The sequence below is a fragment of the Sphaerodactylus townsendi genome, linkage group LG08, assembly GCF_021028975.2.
Source record: "Sphaerodactylus townsendi isolate TG3544 linkage group LG08, MPM_Stown_v2.3, whole genome shotgun sequence".
Lineage (NCBI taxonomy): Eukaryota > Metazoa > Chordata > Lepidosauria > Squamata > Sphaerodactylidae > Sphaerodactylus > Sphaerodactylus townsendi.
Genome location: NC_059432.1, coordinates 81,535,694 through 81,555,847, shown reverse-complemented (window position 1 = coordinate 81,555,847; position 20,154 = coordinate 81,535,694). Strand labels below are relative to the sequence as shown.

Genomic DNA, 20,154 nt, shown 5'->3' with positions numbered 1-20,154 from the left:
TGGAGCAGAAAAATAAGACATCCCCTGAAAATAAGACATAGCGCATCTTTGGGAGCAAAAATTAATATAAGACACTGTCTTATCTTCCGAGAAACATGGTAGGACAGCCAAAAGACAGTTTCCCCTGCTTATATGCTGGTTCTGAGAAATAGGTCATTTTGTTTTGTTTTTTCTTTGTTGTTCTGTGAACTGTGACTACTCTTTTAAGCAAGGGATGTGTTTTGTTTCTGAATTGAACTGCATTTAGCCTTCTGCCTACAGTCATATACTTGCTTTTTATTTCTTGGTGGTGTTTTAAGCTGATAGCACAAGCCCAGCTGAAACGTAGGTTTGCATTCACAGAGGACTTTGAAGATCTAAACTAGATTAGATGTTTCTTATCCCAGAAGGGAGATTTGAAATATTGGGTAAAACATACAGTGCTTAGAATTGCCAGCCTCCAGGGGGTGCCTAGAGATCTTCCAGAATTACAACAGATCTAAAGACTAGAGATATCCGTTCCTCTTTAGCAAATGGCTGCTTTGAAGGGTGGGATCGTGGCATTTTGCTCTGCTGAGGTTCTTCCCCACCCAAATCTTGCCCTCCTCAGGCTCTATCCCAAATCTCAAGCAATTTCCTAACCTAGAGTTGGTAACCCTAGCCATACTTCATGGTTTGCCTCTTCTACATACTGTTTCAATTCTGTAGAATGTATTTCAGTATTGCCATTAATAAGTAGGTCAGCAAGAAGAGTTCTGCATTTCATTTCTTTTAAAAATACATCCCGAGTCTGCAGGGCAAAGAATGAAAGAACATATATTTAGTTCCGTTTACAATGGCCAAGAGTTTCCATTCAGTGTTCACTATCCTATATTTTTTCCAAGATGAAATCTAACATAAAGCTGGTTCTATTGCATCATATCAGTCTGCTGAAGAATACTGGCAAGATCTTTACAAAACACCATTATGTGCACCCAAATAAGGTAGTTGAATTTCTCAGTTGCATTTTAGTGAAGGTTTGAGAAGATTAGTCAATACCTATCATTCCAGAATTACTTTTAGTGATCACTTTCACTTAATCATTCCATAGTTATTCCATAGCCATAGTCTTGAGAACTAGGGTGATACTCTCTAGATTTATGTTCTAAAATCTTCCAGAATTAGGATCGAGATAACATTTACATTGTGTGTAGAGTTTGCATGCACAACAAATCTCAGACATTTGCTAGAGGTATTTATAGATGCCTATTTGAGTAACCATCTGTGCCTTCATTGAAGTATACACATAATTAGAAGTGAAAAAACCCCTCAAGATTCCAATTAATGTTAGCTCTTAAAACCCCACAAATGCAGCTATAGTGCGATCCGCACACTTTTACTCTTCTCATAACCCTAGGTCCCACATGATGTTGTTGTACCATGAGCACACCCAGCAAGATCATGGTTCAGATCCGTACTGAGCCATACAACTTGCTGGTTGAGTAACCTTGAGCCAGTCACTCTCCCAACACCTAAACCAGCTCATTTAATTTTTGATTCACTGTCAAAAATGGCAATCATATAAAATGAATTGAATTTTCTAAGCTGGATTTGCCCGCTTGTTCCACTCAGCTGCCTGAAAAATACCGCATTTCTCAAGGTAATCAGATTTTTTTAATGTTTAGGTAAAAAAACCCAGGACCTCTAATTATTTTGCTCTGTTCATAAGAGCCAGTGTGGTGGTTAAAGTGTTAGATCTGGGAAAAACATGTGGAGATCCCACTCTGCTGTCAGCACTTGCTGGGTGACATTGAACCAATCACACACTCTCAGCCTTCATCCTGGCAGGTATTGAATGGGAGACCTCCAAGTAATGCCAGGAGTATGACACTGAGGCAGGCAATGGCAAACCACCTCTGAACATCTCTTGCCTTGAAAACCCCACCTGCTGCGACTTGTCACCAAAAAAAGGCATTCACATAACTTAGAACTAGTAAAAATGTGTGCTTCTTTTTTCTTGTATACATTCATTATGTTTTATGTTTTCTTAACTAAATCTTAACATTTTGGTAAGTTCTTAGTTTTGTCCTGCAGACAATACTTCAGCAGCTAAAACTCACCACAGAGAATAAAATAAAGAAGTCATTCATGTAGAGTAGGCCTCCAGACATTTTATGTGTGACTATTGGGCTCTCAGGAAGACTTGCTTACCAGACAGGAATAAAAAAACTGATGGCTATCCTGAGTGGTTAGAAGGTTGAAGGAATATTATTCCTTCTCAGAAAGTTTAAAGAAAAAGCCAGATTCAAGTAGCACCTTAGAAACCAACAAGATTTGTGTGTGTGTGGGGGGGTGGGGGTGGTATAAGCTTTCAAGAGTCAATGCTCCCTCTATCAGATACTTAACAAAGGCAGCTTGGATTCTCAAACGCTTAGACCTCAAAAATCCTGTTGATCGCTGAGGTGTTTATGGACTCGAATCTAGCTCTTCTACTGAAGGCCAACATGGCTACTCCCCTGAAACCATCTTCAAGGAAAAAAGCCTTCTGCTTTTTGTAGGGTTGCTTGGCCCCCACTTGCAACTGGCAGAGGGATGGACTTATTGGGTGGTAGAAGCCCTTGCTGGTGACATGGTGGCATTGCTTCCTGTGTGTGACAGAAGTGATGTCATTGTGATATTGGGGATGGTCTGGCAATTGGGAAAAACTATATATGGCTTAACTATACAGTTTTGCCTAAATGCCAGAGCTTCCCTGTGTTCCCCAGTGATAAAATGGTGTCACTACTGGACATGTGGGAGTGATGTCAGTATGTCCCTCCCACTGTGGCAGCATTCCACCTCCCACAGAACAGCAGAAGGAAGTGCATGCTGTGAGTGGGGCATTCTCCACCCTCAGTGGAGGCTTAGCAACCCTACTTTTTTAGTTGTGTACAGTGTTGTGCATTTGTTGTCTGATCATTGTGAATGGGTCTATTACTATGGGATTGGCCTAATGTGGCATACTTGGCAAAAGCCACAGGCCATGACAACAGAATATTAATTTTCCTCATCAAGTACTAATGTTTTTTTCCCAAGTACCTTTGAGCTGTTAAAGAATGTGCCTCCCAGATGATGGTAGGGGGCAGGCTTCTGTGTACCTGACGACACCGTAGGTTCTGAGTTTTGTGGTAGACAAAGGAGCTGGCGGACTGCTGTATGCTGACTGAAGTACCAGAAGGAGCAATGCAAGATCAGGGGATGACGGGAACTGTAGTCCATAACATCTGGAGGGCCGCGAGTTTGACACCGATGAGTTAAACCAATAATAAAGAAGCAAATTTATTTTATTTTATTATTTTTATTTTATTATTATATTTATACACCGCCCTATACCCTGAGGACTCAGGGCGGTGAACAACAAATTAGCATTACATAAGCAATAAATAATTAATATAAATAACATCATTAAAAGCATAAAATTACAGCGTAATTAAAAGCATAAAATTACAGCATAAAATTACAGCGTAATTTTATTGTGTAAATGACTAAATTGTGTGACTGACTAAGCATACCTACCCGGAAACAATTTTAAGAAATTAAAATGTTGAGGAATGACTCAAACATACAGGTTCTCATACAAGAAATTGTCTATTATTGATGCTTTTAGAGCCAATGGACAGAAGGTAGTGAATTTTAAAACTGTGCAATGTTCTCTCTAATAATACTAGTTTTGTAATCCTGAGATCCAACATGTTAGAGCTAATAGTCAGACAGTTCTTGTGTAGCTGTATTATCTTTTTTGTTTTTGTTTTTTTCCTTTCTTTTTCCGGTTTCATATTTCCTTTTTCGTCTGCTAACTATATTGAAAAAATTAACATATTATTTTAAAAAACCATACAGGCTCTCCAGACTATAAAGCCTTGGGATAAAAAAAAGTCTTGCAAACTTGCCTTACCTGCCTATTTCAAAATTATCATTTAAAAAAACTATTTGAATAAGGCTAATAGTTTTTCATACTCATATTTATGGCCATAAAGGGCATCTGTGAGCAACGTACAAATTATTATTATTGTTATGGCATACATTTTTATGTTGCCCTGGTGCCAGTGAGCTCACAGTGGCATACACCATTCTGTAGTGCTTGCAGTTTGAGAAGTATGTTCAGTTAATACTGTGGGGTCATTGTACTTCTAAAGCTAATCAATCCTATTGATACCTGCTGTTTTTAATCTTTTAATTATGATCCATAATTTTAACATTTGGAACAAAGGAAACTACTGCACGCAGGAAATACGCTAGTAAACCCAACTATTTCATCCTATTGGTGTTTTACAATTAAACCCACGCAACATTCAAATTCACACAATACCTTATTAATCTTCTGTGCTGCAAATGAGAATAAAAAGGAGCAAAATCCTTTGCAGATTTTGAATTAATATTCCGTTGATTGTTCTAAAAACCATACTGAGTTGGCAGCCTCATACTTCTGAGAGGTTCAGAAACCTTACAGAGTTGTGTGAGTTGTTTCCATGCAATAGTTAACAAAAACATACCTAAAACATTTGAAATTTCCAGCTCTCTTCTTTATCCCTGTGATTCAGTTTCTTCCATTTGACTAAGAAATTAATAAGTTTCATCTTCATAGAAAAATAAATCCCAAGCAACATCATCCGCAAAACTTTTATGGGAAAGAATTTTAATCTGAGCTAGAAGTTTTAAGGTAAACTGACTACAATACAGACTCAAATAAGCTCAGATATTTTCTACAGGGGAGAGAAGGCAGCAAGTCATATAGCCCGATCTCATCAGATCTTGGAAGCTAAACAGAGACATTTACGCACTTGCCGTCTCCTTTGCAGTGAGCATGCATTCCCTTCAAATTGGATTCTCCATCACACACACATTTTATCCTCTCCCAAACTCACTGCACCTCAGATCAGAGAATGCAGTTTTCAAAACCTCTGAAAGTGCAACTTTTCCTCTCCCTTTGCAAGGAGGGCAGAGGGAGACATGTTTGGCTTACATTGGCTATTTTTAAAATCCTTCCTACTTTCACCAGTCCAGCCAACGGCAGTTCCTCCCCCTCTTCGGGGCAGCAATTCAGAGTGATCAGAAGAACTTTTTAAAGGTATTACTTTCATGCTGTCAATCTATTGCTGGAGCAATGGACCAGTGAAATCTACATGAAATTTACATGGCAAAATAATGCTAGACCCAAAATGGCACACACAAAAAGGCAGTAGAGAGCAACTTCCCCAGCTGAAGGTTGCATGGGGAGAACAGGTGGGTAAAATGGGATCAACTCTATGCTGGGGATCATTAGAAAAGGAATTGATAATAAAACTGCAAAGATTGTCATGCCCTTATATAAAGCAGTGGTGCGACCGCACTTGGAGTACTGTGTCCAGTTCTGGTCGCCGCATCTCAAAAAGGATATTGAGGAGATAGAAAAAGTGCAGAGAAGGGCAACAAGGATGATTGAGGGACTGGAGCACCTTCCCTATGAGGAGAGGCTGCAGCGTTTGGGACTCTAGTTTGGAGAGGAGGCGGCTGAGGGGGGATATGATTGAAGTCTACAAAATTATGCATGGGGTAGAAAATGCCTGACATTAAGAGAAATTTTTCTCTCTTTCTCACAATACTAGAACCAGGGGCATTCATTGAAAATGCTGGGGGGGGGGAAGAATTAGGATCTAATAAAAGGAAATCACTTCTTCACGCGAACGTGTGATTGGTGTTTGGAATATGCTTGCCACAGGAGGTGGTGATGGCCACTAACCTGGATAGCTTTAAAAGGGGCTTGGACAGATTTATGGAGGAGAAGTCGATTTATGGCTACCAATCTTGATCCTCTTTGATCTGAGATTGCAAATGCCTTAACAGACCAGGTGATCGGGAGCAACAGCCGCAGAAGGCCATTGCATTCACATCCTACATGTGAGCTCCCAAAGGCACCTGGTGGGCCACTGCGAGTAGCAGAGAGCTGGACTAGATGGACTTTGGTCTGATCCAGCTGGCTTATTCTTATGTTCTTATGTTCTTAACTCAGCTGGGGACTCTTGGCAGCAGGAGAATGTCATCATCATCAAATCCATCATGCTAAGTAGCACGTCAGGCAACAAGTGCTCTCCAGCATTTCCAGTCTTGGGCGAGTGTTTCAGCTTCTTCCCATGCAATAGTCAGTGTCTTCAAGTCTTGCTTAAATGTTCTCCTCCAGGTGTTTCAGAGGTGTCCTCGCTGTCTTTTGGCATCAGGAGGTATCCACCTCATTCATTTAAACAAAAAAAATCTGGGGAAAACCCACTGTGAAGCTGACAGCTGCGGAGTAAGCACTGCATGCATAAAGGGCCAGGGTCAGTACTTAGAAAGGAGATCATTCAAGAAAGACTCTGCAGAAGGAAGTAATGGCAAACCACCTCTGCTGCTCACTTGCCTTGAAAGCCCCTAACTGGGGTTGCCATAAGTCAGTTGCAGCTTGACAACAACTTAACAGGAACATTTTCTGTGGTCACTAACGAAGATAAAAACTATGCACATACATACTCCGTGTTTCCTTCTGGTTGGCAATTGCTGGCAGTCTGATTTGAATGTTATCACATCAACTATTGTTATAGGTCAGGGGTCCCCAAACTTTTTAAACAGGGGGCCAGTTCACTGTCCCTCAGACTGTTGGAGGGCCGGACTAAAAAAAACTATGAACAAATTCCTATGCACAAATGATTGTAAAATGTTTGATTTCACCTTTCAGCCTTTCTGTCATGGTCTATTTTTAGAACAGTGACCAAAGTATGTCAAGTACAGGGTAGGCTCCAAATATTGTTGGGGAGGCTGTGGAATACCTTCCCCTGTAAAAAAAAAAAAAGCAGAACTTTCCCAATGAAGCATTCCATCTAACCCAGGATCAGGTATCTTCCTGGGTTCTTTCCTCCCGAGCAGCCAGCGAGCGATTCGCCAGCCTGGCTGATGCCAATGGGAGTGAGGCGGAACAGAAAGCCTGAGAGCAACACATGGAGTAGCTGAGAGGGAAGGGCAGAGCAGGCGTTGCCACATGTAAGGTTTCTAACTCTGGGTCAGAAAATTCATGGAGATTTGAGGGTGCCATCATGTAACTGTAATCAACAGCCATTGGGGCCGGTTCCTCCTCTCCCTCGAGCCCCCACTGCACATGAATGGAGCCATTGCCGCCATGCCTGGCGGGCCGGATAAATGCCTTCAGGGGGCCACATTTGGCCCCCGGGCCATAGTTTGGGGACCCCTGTTATAGGTTTTCCTAATCGTATTGGCATGAATGAGCATATCACTGTGGTTTTAGCTGACACAGAACAGGGAATCCAGGCAGGTTTTCCTTAATAGGCTAGAAATCTCCCTGCTCTGTCTTTGTTATGACATTTATCAGAGCTGATGGGATGGCCAGAGACAGTGTTTACTACCCACAGGGAATGAGAGTCAGACTGAAAACTGAGAGGTTTTAAGCAGGATTGCAGCTGGAGAGAAAGCAACTTACTTTGGGGCTCCTTCCTGTTACCTTGGGGTATTAGCAGTTGTGCTTCCCTCTTTGCTTCCACTATGTTGTGCCTGCGTACTTGCAAACAAAAACATATTACAAAGATTCCATAACTCTGCAGTGTGCTCTCATCCCAAAGAGACTAAAACCTTGAGGAGCTGACTCTGTGTTTCTCAGTTTTTGGGGAAGTGAAGCAGTACAGCAAGAGCAATTTAGAGGCTGCTGTTACAATGGGATGTGTTCCATATTTGTACTTTTACTGCTGACCTAAGCAATTTGAACTTGACTTTCATTGTTTTCTTTAGTGTTATGGTTCAAGCTGCTGCTGGTCTTTTTGATTGCTTTGTGATAGTTCTTGTTGTTGCTAGGCAAATATTTATACTTGTCAGACCATTTGAAACTTAAACATGTGTAGGGCTGGTACCAGGTTTTGGTGGACCATGGACAAAATTTACAATCCAAACCCTACAATGCAGAAATCTCCCCACCCAAAGGGAATCATTTTGGTCACCCCATTTTTCCCAGTGGCTTGTCTTTCCTGCACCCAGTTGCTTGCCCATTCTTTGCATGGCACAACAGGAAAGACACCATTGCAAAGCTCTGTCTCACACACTGTCTGCTGCCACTGTTCAGTTGGACCTTACCCACTCATGCAAAAGTGGCACATGGAACAGGACTCGGTGGTGCCACCTCTCCCACCACCACTGTGCAAACAAATGAGGCAAGGGCAGGTGGCATAGGTCCCAAGAGGAGGTGTGGACCTTTGTAACTGCTCTACTTCGCCAGCCCCTGCAACCTGCCCAGCATATGTCAGTGGTAATTTCATTATAATGTCTACTACCTGATGCATCTTTGCAAAAACAATGGTAGAAATTGGAAATTCATCATTTTTTACTCCCATTTAAATCTACGCAACTACTATGGTCATCTTCAAAGGTACTGGTCCACCTTCTGAGATTAGAGGTTGGCAACCACACAGAGGAATGAAAACTATAGTACTCTCTCCCCAAAGGTATTTGATGTTCCTTCTGTCATTGTCTTCTGCCAGCAGGTGAATATTTTATGGTTGCATCTGGTGTTCTGTTTATGATTCCTTTTCCCTGTCCTATGTTTCAATTATTATTTTGTGTAGTTTTGTATATATGTCTTGAGTTTCATTATTTTTATGATGTTTCTTTACAATGTTTTGTCTTAATTGTTAGCTATTTTGGTGGACCTGGTTGGGCAGAAAGGTAGCATATAAATCTTGTTAAAAATAAAATTTTGGATAGATTAAAGTACAGTATTTAAACTTCATTATATGTAACTTTCAAAAAACTTTACAACATTATGGCCAAAAACTTTGTAACATTATGCATGGAACAGTTACCTTGGGGGTCTTAGCTGTGCAGTGGGGCTGTAGTGTGGTCTCCTTGCATTTCTCTGTTTACACGTGAGGTGCCATTCACTTCCTGCTCCACAACTGCTTCCTGAAGTCTCAACGGGCCTCTGCTTTTCTTGGTTTTCTTAACTCCATCCATTGCTCTCATTACTCTCAGTAGTTGCAAGATAAAGGGTTTTGTTCAAGTCCTTTAAATAGCAGCTATATTGATATGCCCCTTCACACACACACACACACACACACACACACACACACACACACACACACACACACACAGAGCAGTTCCTGGTTTTCAAATGCATTCTCCACATTAATTTCCCCAACTCTCTGCTACTTAGAGTAACAATTTTATTCACTTGCTGGCCAGACTGCCTGGTTCACATGGCTATGTAGGGCAGTAGTGGCTCCCACTCCTCTTACCATGCTCATTTGCTCAGTATTGCTACCTTGGCCTGCCTGGCTCATATGGTGGAGGGAGGAGTGGCAAAGGTAGCTGCTCCTGCTTCTCTTTCTCTACTCACTTTTCTACCCCCACTTGTTTGATTCATGCATGACTGGCAGCTGTGGCTGATATCTCCCCTCTACTCCTACCAGCCACAATTTTCAGCTGCTTTAGCTGGTTTGTGCTGTTAATTTATCAAAATGGCAGCTAAGGGCTTGTGATGGAGCATTTTCATGCAAACGTGGGGGTTGCTCCAAGACTGTACAAACATGCTCCAGTCTGTAACTGGCAAAATGTCAGGGTTTTTCAGTATGCACACTGAGGTTCATCATTTGATATCTGATATTTTATGGTTCATGTAATACAGTAGCCTTCATCTGCATAGCTTAAGATTATTATTAACTTACTTATTATTTTGTATCCATGTAGGTGAGTGGGTGAGTGTGTGTATGGCCCCTTCCGCACATGCAAAATAATGCGTTTTCAAACCACTTTCACAACTGTTTGCAAGTGGATTTTGCCATTCTGCACAGCTTCAAAGAGCATTGAAAGCAGTTTGAAAGTGCATTATTCTGCATGTGCGGAATGAGCCTATGTTTATATTTCATACTGTATTTATGTACTAGAATCTTAAATCACTTGCAAATGTTACGTACTTTGTAATTCATGTGGCAGATCATATTCTGTTATTACTGGAACCACTTTAAGTCAGATTGTCTGCCAATTAATGTGTATTCCTAAATTATAAAATAATTAAAAGAGATTTTAAAAAATGTACTATAACTTGTTCCTATACAACCTTGGATTATACCACTCACTGTAGAATTTTAACTGTGTATGTATATACACACACACATATTATGTGTATGTATATGTGTGTATGTATGTGTGTGTATACACACAATTAAAGGGAATTGTTTGGGAGTAGATTGTGCATACTTTCCCTTATGTCTTTGTAAAGTGTTCTGGTCTTGACTGTTCTCTCTTCTCCTTTGGACATTTAAGAAAACTGCTGTATCAGTTTAAAAATCAGCACAATAGAACTCGTAAACTGATTTAAAGAGTGAATTAAAGAATAATTAAAAACAGTATGTGTGAAGCAGAAGTCTCATTAATGACCCAACCATTTAGACTTCCTCTTCAGTTACAGAACAGTTGTTAAGTTTCTGATTAAAGTAAACCGTGCATGAAAAGCAGTACATAATTACATTGAAGTTCACCATTGCTGTTAAAGTTGCCAAAATGGAGGATATCTTGTAAGGCCTTGACAACTACCAAGAAAGGGATCAGTAAAACTATGAAAATGATAATTAACTTTGCCACTGAATTGACATCTTTTGCAGTTCCTGCAATCCAAAAAATTGTGTGTCCCAAATCCATGTGTATAACCAAGCTTTTCCTGTAGTTTTCAATCAGAAGAGTAGGAGGAGGTGGGAAAAACAGCATATACTTTCAAGATGCTGCTTCTATAATTCATATGTGTTTGTGAAGTACTGTCAAGTCTCAAACCAACTTATGGCAATTTCTTAAAGGGTTTAAAGGCAAGAGATTAACATAGGTGGTTTGGTATTGCCTTTCTGTGCATAGCAACCATGGTATTCCTTGGTGGTCTCCCATCCAAATATTGAGCAGGGTTGACCCCACTTAGCTTCCAAGATCTGACAAGACTGGGCTAGCCCAGTACATCCAGGTCAGGGCATGATACACTCACATAATATGGTAGGGGATGATTTACATTATTTGGTTGAATAAATCCTGTAAGGAGCTCCTTCTTTTCAAGAATAAAAGGAAGCCTTTAGACAAGTGTTAGCCAGGAGGTTTCTGTCCAGCACCTCTGTGCTTTCTCCCCTAATCAGCATTAGAAATTAAAAAGAACAATTTAAAGAGACAAAACAAACCATTCAAAAATACGTAAATCTAACTTGGGTTGGAACGTTCCCATTCTTTCCATTCTTTTCATCCCTAACTCTTCTCACTGCAGCCATAGGAAACAATCAATAAGTATACAGATTAATGTATTGTTATTTTGCGGGGGGGAGGGGGGATCTTATTTCTTTGTATGCTAGACCAGTATCTGAGTAGTATTTTGTAGTCATTTTTTCATTGACATTCCATGCCAGTGCTGACCTTGCTGGCTTACATGTGGAGCTGCATTGCTATAATTGTGAATTTGGTACAGTCTTTAGAACTGTAGCCACTGTTCTGTTCCCTTTTTCCTGTCAGTGCCACTGTCTGCAGCAGCATTAAATGCTTATGTAGAATTAGTAAAAAGATTAGCAGATAGATGAAAAAAAGGATGCATGAAGCTTGAAATCAGAAGTCAATGTTCTACTCTTCTAATCCCTTTGCAAACCGAAGATAACGACCCTGCTATATTTTTCAAGTCTCAACTTTGATCTCAAATAACTTATTTGGCTCATATCTTGAACTCTTATCTTTCGTGTTCTCCCACAACTGGGAAAAGTAGCTGGTTTTAAAAGTTATATAGCTTTGAGGATCTGAGATACATGTGATTCTCAAGTGACCCTGAAGACAACAGCATTAAATGTCAGTCTGTTCTTCAGGCTGAGAAGTAGCCTGTTCATTATTTTTTTCAATGTTACTCACAATGTACACTGACATTTTAGGCTTCCTATCGTCTACAAGATGGTCTGCATCATCGAATAAAAATTCTGCTTCTAGATTCAATCTTTGCTTGCTAGGGAAATGTGATTTCACCATATGAGAATATAATCTCAGCATATCGTCAAAGATAACTGCTTTTATAACATTATCTTCTGGACTGACAATACTACAAATCAGTGGTATACCTAGCCAAACTGGAGCCCTGGACAAAACCTGAGTTTGATGCCCCCCCTCCCCATGGCCAGCCACTCTCCCCCACCATGACCAAACAATGATTTTTTCCACCAGGTCGTTTCAAAGTCACCATCACATTATAGAACATGCCCCAACTCACAAATCTGAACACAGCAATGGGCCATGCCACACAGCAGAAATATTGTTTTTTGAAAACAATTTCAAAATGCTTTCAAAATGTTTTATTACTGCTATGAAAACATTTTATGGTGTTGTATCCAGTTCCCTCAATTGGGGGAAACAGCATCACTTTCACTGTTATTTAAACTGGGGACCCCAGCTTCTCCCTTTAAAGTGGATTTAAAAGGAGAATCTGGGTTCCCTAGTTTAAACAAGTGATGCTGGAATCCACCCCCAAACAGCATTATTTTCAATGGTGTTTAAACTAGGGAGCCCAGATTCTGCTTTTAAATCCACCTTAAAGGGAGAATCTGGGGTCCTCAGTTTAAACAACATTGAAAGTGATGCTATTTTGGTGTGGATTCTCCCCCATCCTGAAACAGCATCACTTTCAATGTTTAAACTGGGGACCTCAGATTCTCCCTTTAAATCCATGCCAAAGGGGGTGGATTTAATAATAATAATAATAACCTTTATTAGGCATTGAGAGAATAAAAGAAAGAAAACAAGCATTGGCAGGAAGGGGGTGGATTTACAAGGAAAATCTGGGGAAATTTAGGGGGTGCCTGCTGTCAGGGGTGCAATTATTAAGATAGCGGCACCAACATTTCAGAGTATCTTCGTGAGCCCCTATTGATGATACCACTCAGGTTTGGTGAAGTTTGGTTCAGGGGGTCCAAAGTTATGGACCCTCAAAAATGTAGCCCCCATCTCCTATTATCTCCCATTGGAAACAATGGGGGATGGGGCACTCCCTTTGGGAGTCCATATCTTTGGACTCCCTAAACCAAACCTTACCAAATCTGGGTGATATCACCAGGAGAGTCTCCTGAAAAATCCCTGAAATTTTGGTGCTGCTAGCAAAAAACAGCACCCCCTGCAGGCCAAAAACCAAAAAGCACTGAAAATACCAACAATCCCACAAACCAACCTGCATTTTGGGTGCCCACCATAAGGGTGCACCCTGGGCAACTGCCCACTTTGCCCAGTGGGAGGAATGCCTCTGCTAGAAGTGTAATTAATCCTTTCTGTTTGTTTTTTTAAAATGCACAGTAATGTTAGAATATCATTTTCGCCGTTTTACTGATCCCTTTCCACTCACCTTCTTTCCACTCACCAGTAATATGTATGGGGGGGGGGGGGGATCTGATCTCATGGAGTAGTTTAAGCAGCAGTACTACCAGCACTATGTTATGCTACTCCAGGAAAAGCTTGATCCTAATTTCAGCAAAACAGACAGATATTTGTTTCACCTTTGTGTCTCAAAAGTATAGTTTCTCTATAGCTTCTAAGAGCCCAAAAATGTAGATGGAATGCAAACAGAATAGTAAGACATTACCTATCTAGCTCTCACACATAGGATTTGGTAAAATTCTAGAGTATTAAAGAATCATGAAGTTGGAAGAGACCAAAAAGGACACCAAATCCAACCCCTGCCATGCAGAAATCACAATCAAAGCACTCCTTACAGATAGCCATCCAGCCTCAGTTTAAAAACCTCTGAAGAAGAAGACTCCGCCACTCTCTGAGGCAGCGCATTCCACTGTTGGACAGCACTTACCGTTAGGAAGTTCTTCCTAGTGTTTAGGTGAAATCTTTTTTTCCTGTACTTTGAACGCATTATCCTCATCCTAGTCTCTGAAGCAGCTGAAAACATGTTTGTTCCATCCTCAACATGATATCCCTCCAAATAGTTAATGGCTATCATGTTATCCCTTAACTTCCTCTTCTTCAGACTAAATTTCTTCAGACCTAGCTCCCTAAGCTGCTCCTCATAGGGCATAGAATCCAGACCTTTTACCATTTTGGTCACCCTCCTCTGGATCAATTCCAGCTTGTCAATATCCTTCTTGAATTGTGGTGCCCAGAACTGGACACAGTATCCAGGTGAGGTCTGACCAATACAGAATACAGTGGTACTATTATGTCCCTTGATCTAGACACTATATGCCTATTGATGCAGCCCAGAATTGCATTGGCTTTCTTGACCACTGCATCACACTGCTGACGTGATCAGTGTGTGGTCTACTGAAACTCCCAGATCCCTTTCACATTTACTGTTGTCAAGTCAGGTGTCCTCCATCCTATATATGTGCATTTCATTTTTTTCTGCCTAAGTGTACTATCTTACATTTATCTCTGTTATTCTGGGAGATCTCTAGAACCCACCTGGAAGCTGACAGCTCTCTTCCCACTGGTTCCTCTTGCTCCAAACTCCACCTTTTCTCCCTCTTATCAAATTCCGGCACTTCACCAGTGCTAGATCTGGCTCCACTTCTTTTCACTCACCTTCTCTGCCTAGTTAAGGTAGTTTCTGTAGTGGTGTTAGAAAAGAATGGCTAAGATTGAAAACACTAGTGACTAGAAGGATACAGGGATGGATATATGTGTACAGCAGCTACAGAAAGCAATGAACATCAATATATGGGCAAAAAAGGGACAGTGAGGAGCTTGAAAACTAGACTTTAGAAAAGACTTGAATGGAGTCTCCAAATATGTTAGGGCAGGGGTCTGCAACCTGTGGCTCTCCAGATGTTCATGGACTACCATTCCCAACTGCCCCTGCCAGCATGGCCAATTGACCATGCTGGCAGGGGCTGATGGGATTTGTAGCCCATGAACATCTGGAGAGCCACAGGTTGCACACCCCTGTGTTAGGGCAAGAGGAAGAACATCTTAAAAGTATGGCAGTTGAATGGAGTATGGGTATTACCACCTGGCAAGATTCCATTGGCTACCTCCACAGATCCCATATGGTTACTGCGTTATCATTATGTAACCAACATTAGTATACAGTGGATGATACAACCCATCTCACTATTTTGGCAATGACAGTGATTTATAGCTGGAGGGTCTTTATTTCACGAGCTCTCATTAACTAAGCCAGCAGCCAACAACACTTTGGGATTGGCATCAACTCTGCAAAATGATACTGTGGCACACAATGATTTTTAAACTCATTTAGCCTTTATATTCACACATTTCTTTGGAATCCATATTTTGGAAGCATGTGCCAAATGTGCAAATACATCGGAAATGATAAAGATGCTGGCTGGTCCCAAATTCAGTCCCTCCCATTGTATTATTTGCAAATGAATTGCAGAAATTTACCTCCTTTTTTGGAGTATGAGGCAGACTGTAATGAGGAAGACATTCAGCATGCATTTTCTTCTATGCTGATATCTGTCAACTTGAATTAGTGCAGCTAATATGCCATTTCATGCCCTAGAACTGCTTGCTTGAGGGAGAAGAGAACACAGCTTCAGTGCCGTGGAAGGCAAGCAGATGCTATTATGCCCAACAAAGGGCTCTGTATTCTAGTTTTTAAAATGCACATCAAGTTATTTTAGAACTTGCTTCCTGAAGGCAAAGAGTAAATCTAATCATTGGGCTTGGGCAATTATCCAGAACAACTGCAGAAACTGAAGAAAGTTCGATAGGTCTTAACAAAATGAAGAGCATATTTGATTTATACAGACTGATGAGTCACTGTAAATAGTTGTCCTTTCTTTCTTTCTCTCTCTCCAGCAATTTTGAATCCCCACTGATGTATGAAGTTTCAGAGCACCAAAGTAGTGGCACAGACAGTTCTGGAAGTAGTCTGGGAAGCTCTGTCACAGCATGTAAGAAGGTAATGTCTCTCTACTTGTACTATTCATTGTCAGCATCTCAGTCATGCTGTTGAGCTCTTGCTTAAACAGTGGTTAGGGTGCAAATTGCAGCTAAAGCCGAAATTCAATGGAAAAATCAGTATTAGCATCTGATTCCTAGCAGTAATTTCTGATTCTTTCTTTGAAAGTTGGTAATGCGAGCTGGAAAAACGTTACTGGTTAATGTTGGATCTTGTGGTGCATCTTCTACTGTAGAGACCACAAAAAGTGGTTTATACCAAATTAAGCCTCTCTAGGGTCTTCCATGAATTTCATACTTCTGGTGATGCTAGGGAGAGATGTGGATGTGTAGGCTGGAGATGTAGTTCCAGAATTCCAAGGTTTCAGTAGTGGAATTATGGGCTGTCATGGGAGGGGGAGGGAGAAAAGAAGACTGCAGGTATCAGTCTTTATGCCTGCAGAACTGTTAGTCTGGATCCAAGCCAGTATGAATCACTCCCTCTATCTAGCCATGCACAGTAAGGCCCACTCCACACAGACCAAAAACAGCGCACCTGGAACGGTAAAAACACCATTCTGGGGGCACTGTTTGCACAGCTGCCACCACTGTGCTGTGTATTTTCCTTGTATCTAGCAGGGAAACACTGTTTTCTAGCCTCGCTCAGTGAACGAGGCTTTTGGGAAACAGTATTTCCCTGCCAGTGCTGTGCAAATGGCACCAGGTTGGAGGCGCTGCTTTTATGCGCCTCCTGTTTTTCCCAAACTTACCTTCTTTCCCTATGGAGCTCCACAGGGAGAGAAGGTAAGTTGGGAAAACAAAACACAGAGGCGCGTCTGTGTGGAGGCGCATCCACGGCCATGGCCATTCTGGGGCCGCCACCCACATGGGAGCGTGCGAACGGTTCCGGGGCCACACATCATATATTTTGGTGTGCAGCGGCTGCAGTGGCTTGTGCGGAGTGGGCCTAAGTCTTCTTTTTAAAAACATTTTTTTAAATTTTATATACAAATATAAACAATACCTTCAAAAAAGAAATGCAATTACAGAAATCTGTAGTTAAACCAAGTATCTGTTTCCAAAACCTTTAAGAAGGTTGCCAGCTCTTACAGAAGAAGATTTTAGTGGCCCTCCATCTCTTAAATTTGCAAGCTCTGTCAGTTTAAATATTTTGAAAAAATATCATATTTTTGAATATTGATTGATATTGATGCTCATTATTTTAATAGTTTTCCACTTTTAGCTGTGATGCTACTACTATAAGATTCACAGCCACTTTACTCTTTCCTTTCAAGAAGCCAGAAACCACTACCTTGATAAGTGTGTATCAAGAGTATATGAGTGTATGCATTCAGGAGTATATGTGTTGACATGTAACATCAGAATTACTCAATACACATATAAAAACAGTCAAATGTACGGCACTTTTTGAACAGGACTTCTAGTTTCTCAGTTCAACCTGGAACAAGCTTTTGATTGTGTGAGGGAATTTCTTTGTTTTTGGCCATGTGCTTGCCTCAGACATCTGAGAGGTTGGGCTTATGGTGAGTCACCAGCTTTAGTTAACTTCCATAAAGCTCTTTTGAGATATCTCTGAGAGGCAATGGCATGTGTTATAATCTCCGAGAGTGCTGGCTACCTATATAGCTGACACAGGTAATGAGCTACATACATAGATCAGGGGAAACCAATACAAAACCTACAAAGTTTGATCCACCTAAATTTGTCCTCTGGAAAAACTAATCATAGACTTATAGAATTGGAAGAGAGAATTCTAGAATCATATGTTATTTCTGCATGGGCCATTTAGACTGGCATGGGGCCGGTTAAAATGCCATTGTGTGGGGGGGGAGGGGGGAATCGGTGTGTCCCCTCTACAACGGTGCTTTTCAGACTTGAGTCTTTTGGGAACCGCTGGCTTCAATTCAGTGCTGACTGAACAGCACTGGGTGGAAGCCGGCGTTTTCCCTGCACCGGCGCAGATCCCTCTTACCTTGTCCTCCAGCTGCTGTCACTCTGGAGAGGCCAGAGGACACGCCTTCTGTCCTCCGTCCCTGGAGGCATTGTCATGGCCATGGGGGTGTGTCCCCTGGCCTCTCCTGTGCGACAATGGCCGGGGGAGAAGGTAAGAGGGATCTGCACCAGCGTGCCCGTGCATACGCGGCCCTGTGGGCTGCTGGGACACTGGTCCTGTTCGCAGGGCACCAACTATACCAGCATCCGCTTGTGAGGCTTTGCAGAAACAGCCATAGAGTTGGAAGAGACCACAAGGACCACTGAGTCCAACTCCTAGCACTTGATATTGCATAGTGTCCTAGAATATCTTCTGTTTTCAAGGAATACTGTGTTTTCAACTGTTTTAATCATCACTGAAACTGGAAGCATGAATGAGTCAGGGTTGTTTTTTTCTGCTTTTGCATTAACAAAGCCGAGCTTGCATATCTCTCCCATTAGTAGATGCACATGCTGTATTCACATCAGGAGTACACACATCTGTCTTTCTTTGAATGTTACTGGGGATGCATGGAAACAGGAAGTGTGATTCAATCACACTTCCTATTTTAGTGCTTATGTGTGAAAATACTCTCTGCATCCAGGCTTTTAATGAAGTTCCTTAACAGCATGTTTAATTATCTGTGTTATCACACACAGAGAATCCACTTAAAATGCATAAGATTAGCCTGCATTTCAGTAGTAGCAGGACTTTGGGCTTACTATTATAAGATAAATTTAATGTATGAAATCTTATCATAAACCCTCACCACTGTCCATCAACTTCTCTCCAACGTTTTATTACATATATTGTATTACATATATTACATACGCTTTTTACATATATTGAGCATTTGTGATGGAACAGCAGAGAATAAATTAAGCATCTCAACCATTTTTTTAAGTTGTTCCTGGCTGGAGTGGAGCCTTTTAGGTAGCATATGAGATGTCACAGTATCGCTTCACTGCCCCAGTTTGGAAAGTGCAGTAATCAAGCCCCTGAGGCCTTTTCTTATTTTGCTTGTCCCAAGCTCATCTCTTTTTGATGATCTGTAATTAACCAAAGCAATTAAAATTATTGGGCAAGAACATGGTGCTGTCTTGTGTGTGGAGAAGAGATTCTTTAGGGATGCATCCATTATGTACCAGTTGTAATATTAATTTCCTAACAACTAATATTAGGGACCTATGTGATTGCATTGAATCTTCAAGATGCTTTTTTCCATCTCCCCTCACCCAGGCAGAACTGTTTCCATTTCCTAAACTGCTAGAATGTATTTTGTTCACCAATTTATTTCTATTGTATTTTCTGACCAAAAGGTGTTTAAAATATCTTGCAACATCTTAAAATACAATTTGAACTGTTTCTTTGCTTTCACTCCCAGTATATTAGCCCCATACATGAGTCCCAGTGACTGTGTGCTCTAATTTCTTCCTCCCAGGGCTAACGATCTTTTAATGCTGTAGGATGCAGGCTGTGGTCTACCGCAGCTTGGAATGACAGTTTCTTGGATGATGCATTCACTAGGCCTTCTTTCTAGGATTAATGGAACTTTCATGTCCCAAGAGCCAGTTGACAAATTCCTGGGGAATGACATCCAATGAGACTGAATTTACTTGGGAAACCCTTTTTACAAACTTGGTATCACATATTATTTTATCACATTTATGTATTTATATATTTATTTATGTATTTACTTCATTTAATGCCCACCTTTCCCACTGAGACTTAAGGCTGATTGCTGTAGATATGTACCAATTCAACCAGACAGCATAAGATATTCAGTAAACAATTCAATAGGACAAGGATCACACAATTAGAAAACAAGGTCTGCTCACAGCCTTAAACTGCAGCAGGTCGAAGGGGGAACAAGAGATCATAAGAACATAAGAACAAGCCAGCTGGATCAGACCAGAGTCCATCTAATCCAGCACTCTGCTACTTGCAGTGGCCCACCAGGTGCCTTTGGGAGCGCACATGCAGGATGTGAAAGCAATGGCCTTCTGCGGCTGTTGCTCCTGAGCACCTGGTCTATTAAGGCATTTGCAATCTCAGATCAAAGAGGATCAAGATTGGTAGCCATAAATCGACTTCATAAATCTGTCCAAGCCCCTTTTAAAGCTATCCAGGTTAGTGGCCATCACCACCTCCTGTGGCAACTTATTCCAAACACCAATCACAAGATCGGCCTTTGGTCAGCGAAGTAGTTCACTGTTTTCGGTGGCCTGTAGAAGAAGAAGAGTTTGGATTTATATCCCACCTTTCACTCTTGTAAGGAGTCTCAAAGTAGCTTACAAACTCCTTCCCTT

The 20,154-nt window shown here is 41.2% G+C and overlaps 1 protein-coding gene across 4 annotated transcripts in view; it reads left to right on the top strand.

The window, feature by feature from the left end:
- The window catches only part of LOC125437867 (SPHK1 interactor, AKAP domain containing), a 94,213-nt gene that overhangs the window by 14,279 nt on the left and 59,780 nt on the right, over positions 1–20,154 (top strand). For 3 of the 4 annotated variants that reach the window (XM_048505897.1, XM_048505896.1, XM_048505895.1), the window contains exon 2: positions 15,772–15,874. The exons of the other annotated variant lie outside the window; for it this stretch is intronic. In XM_048505897.1, coding sequence (XP_048361854.1) covers positions 15,772–15,874 — 103 coding nt within the window. The remainder of the gene's footprint in view (positions 1–15,771; positions 15,875–20,154) is intronic. 4 annotated transcript variants of the gene reach the window in all.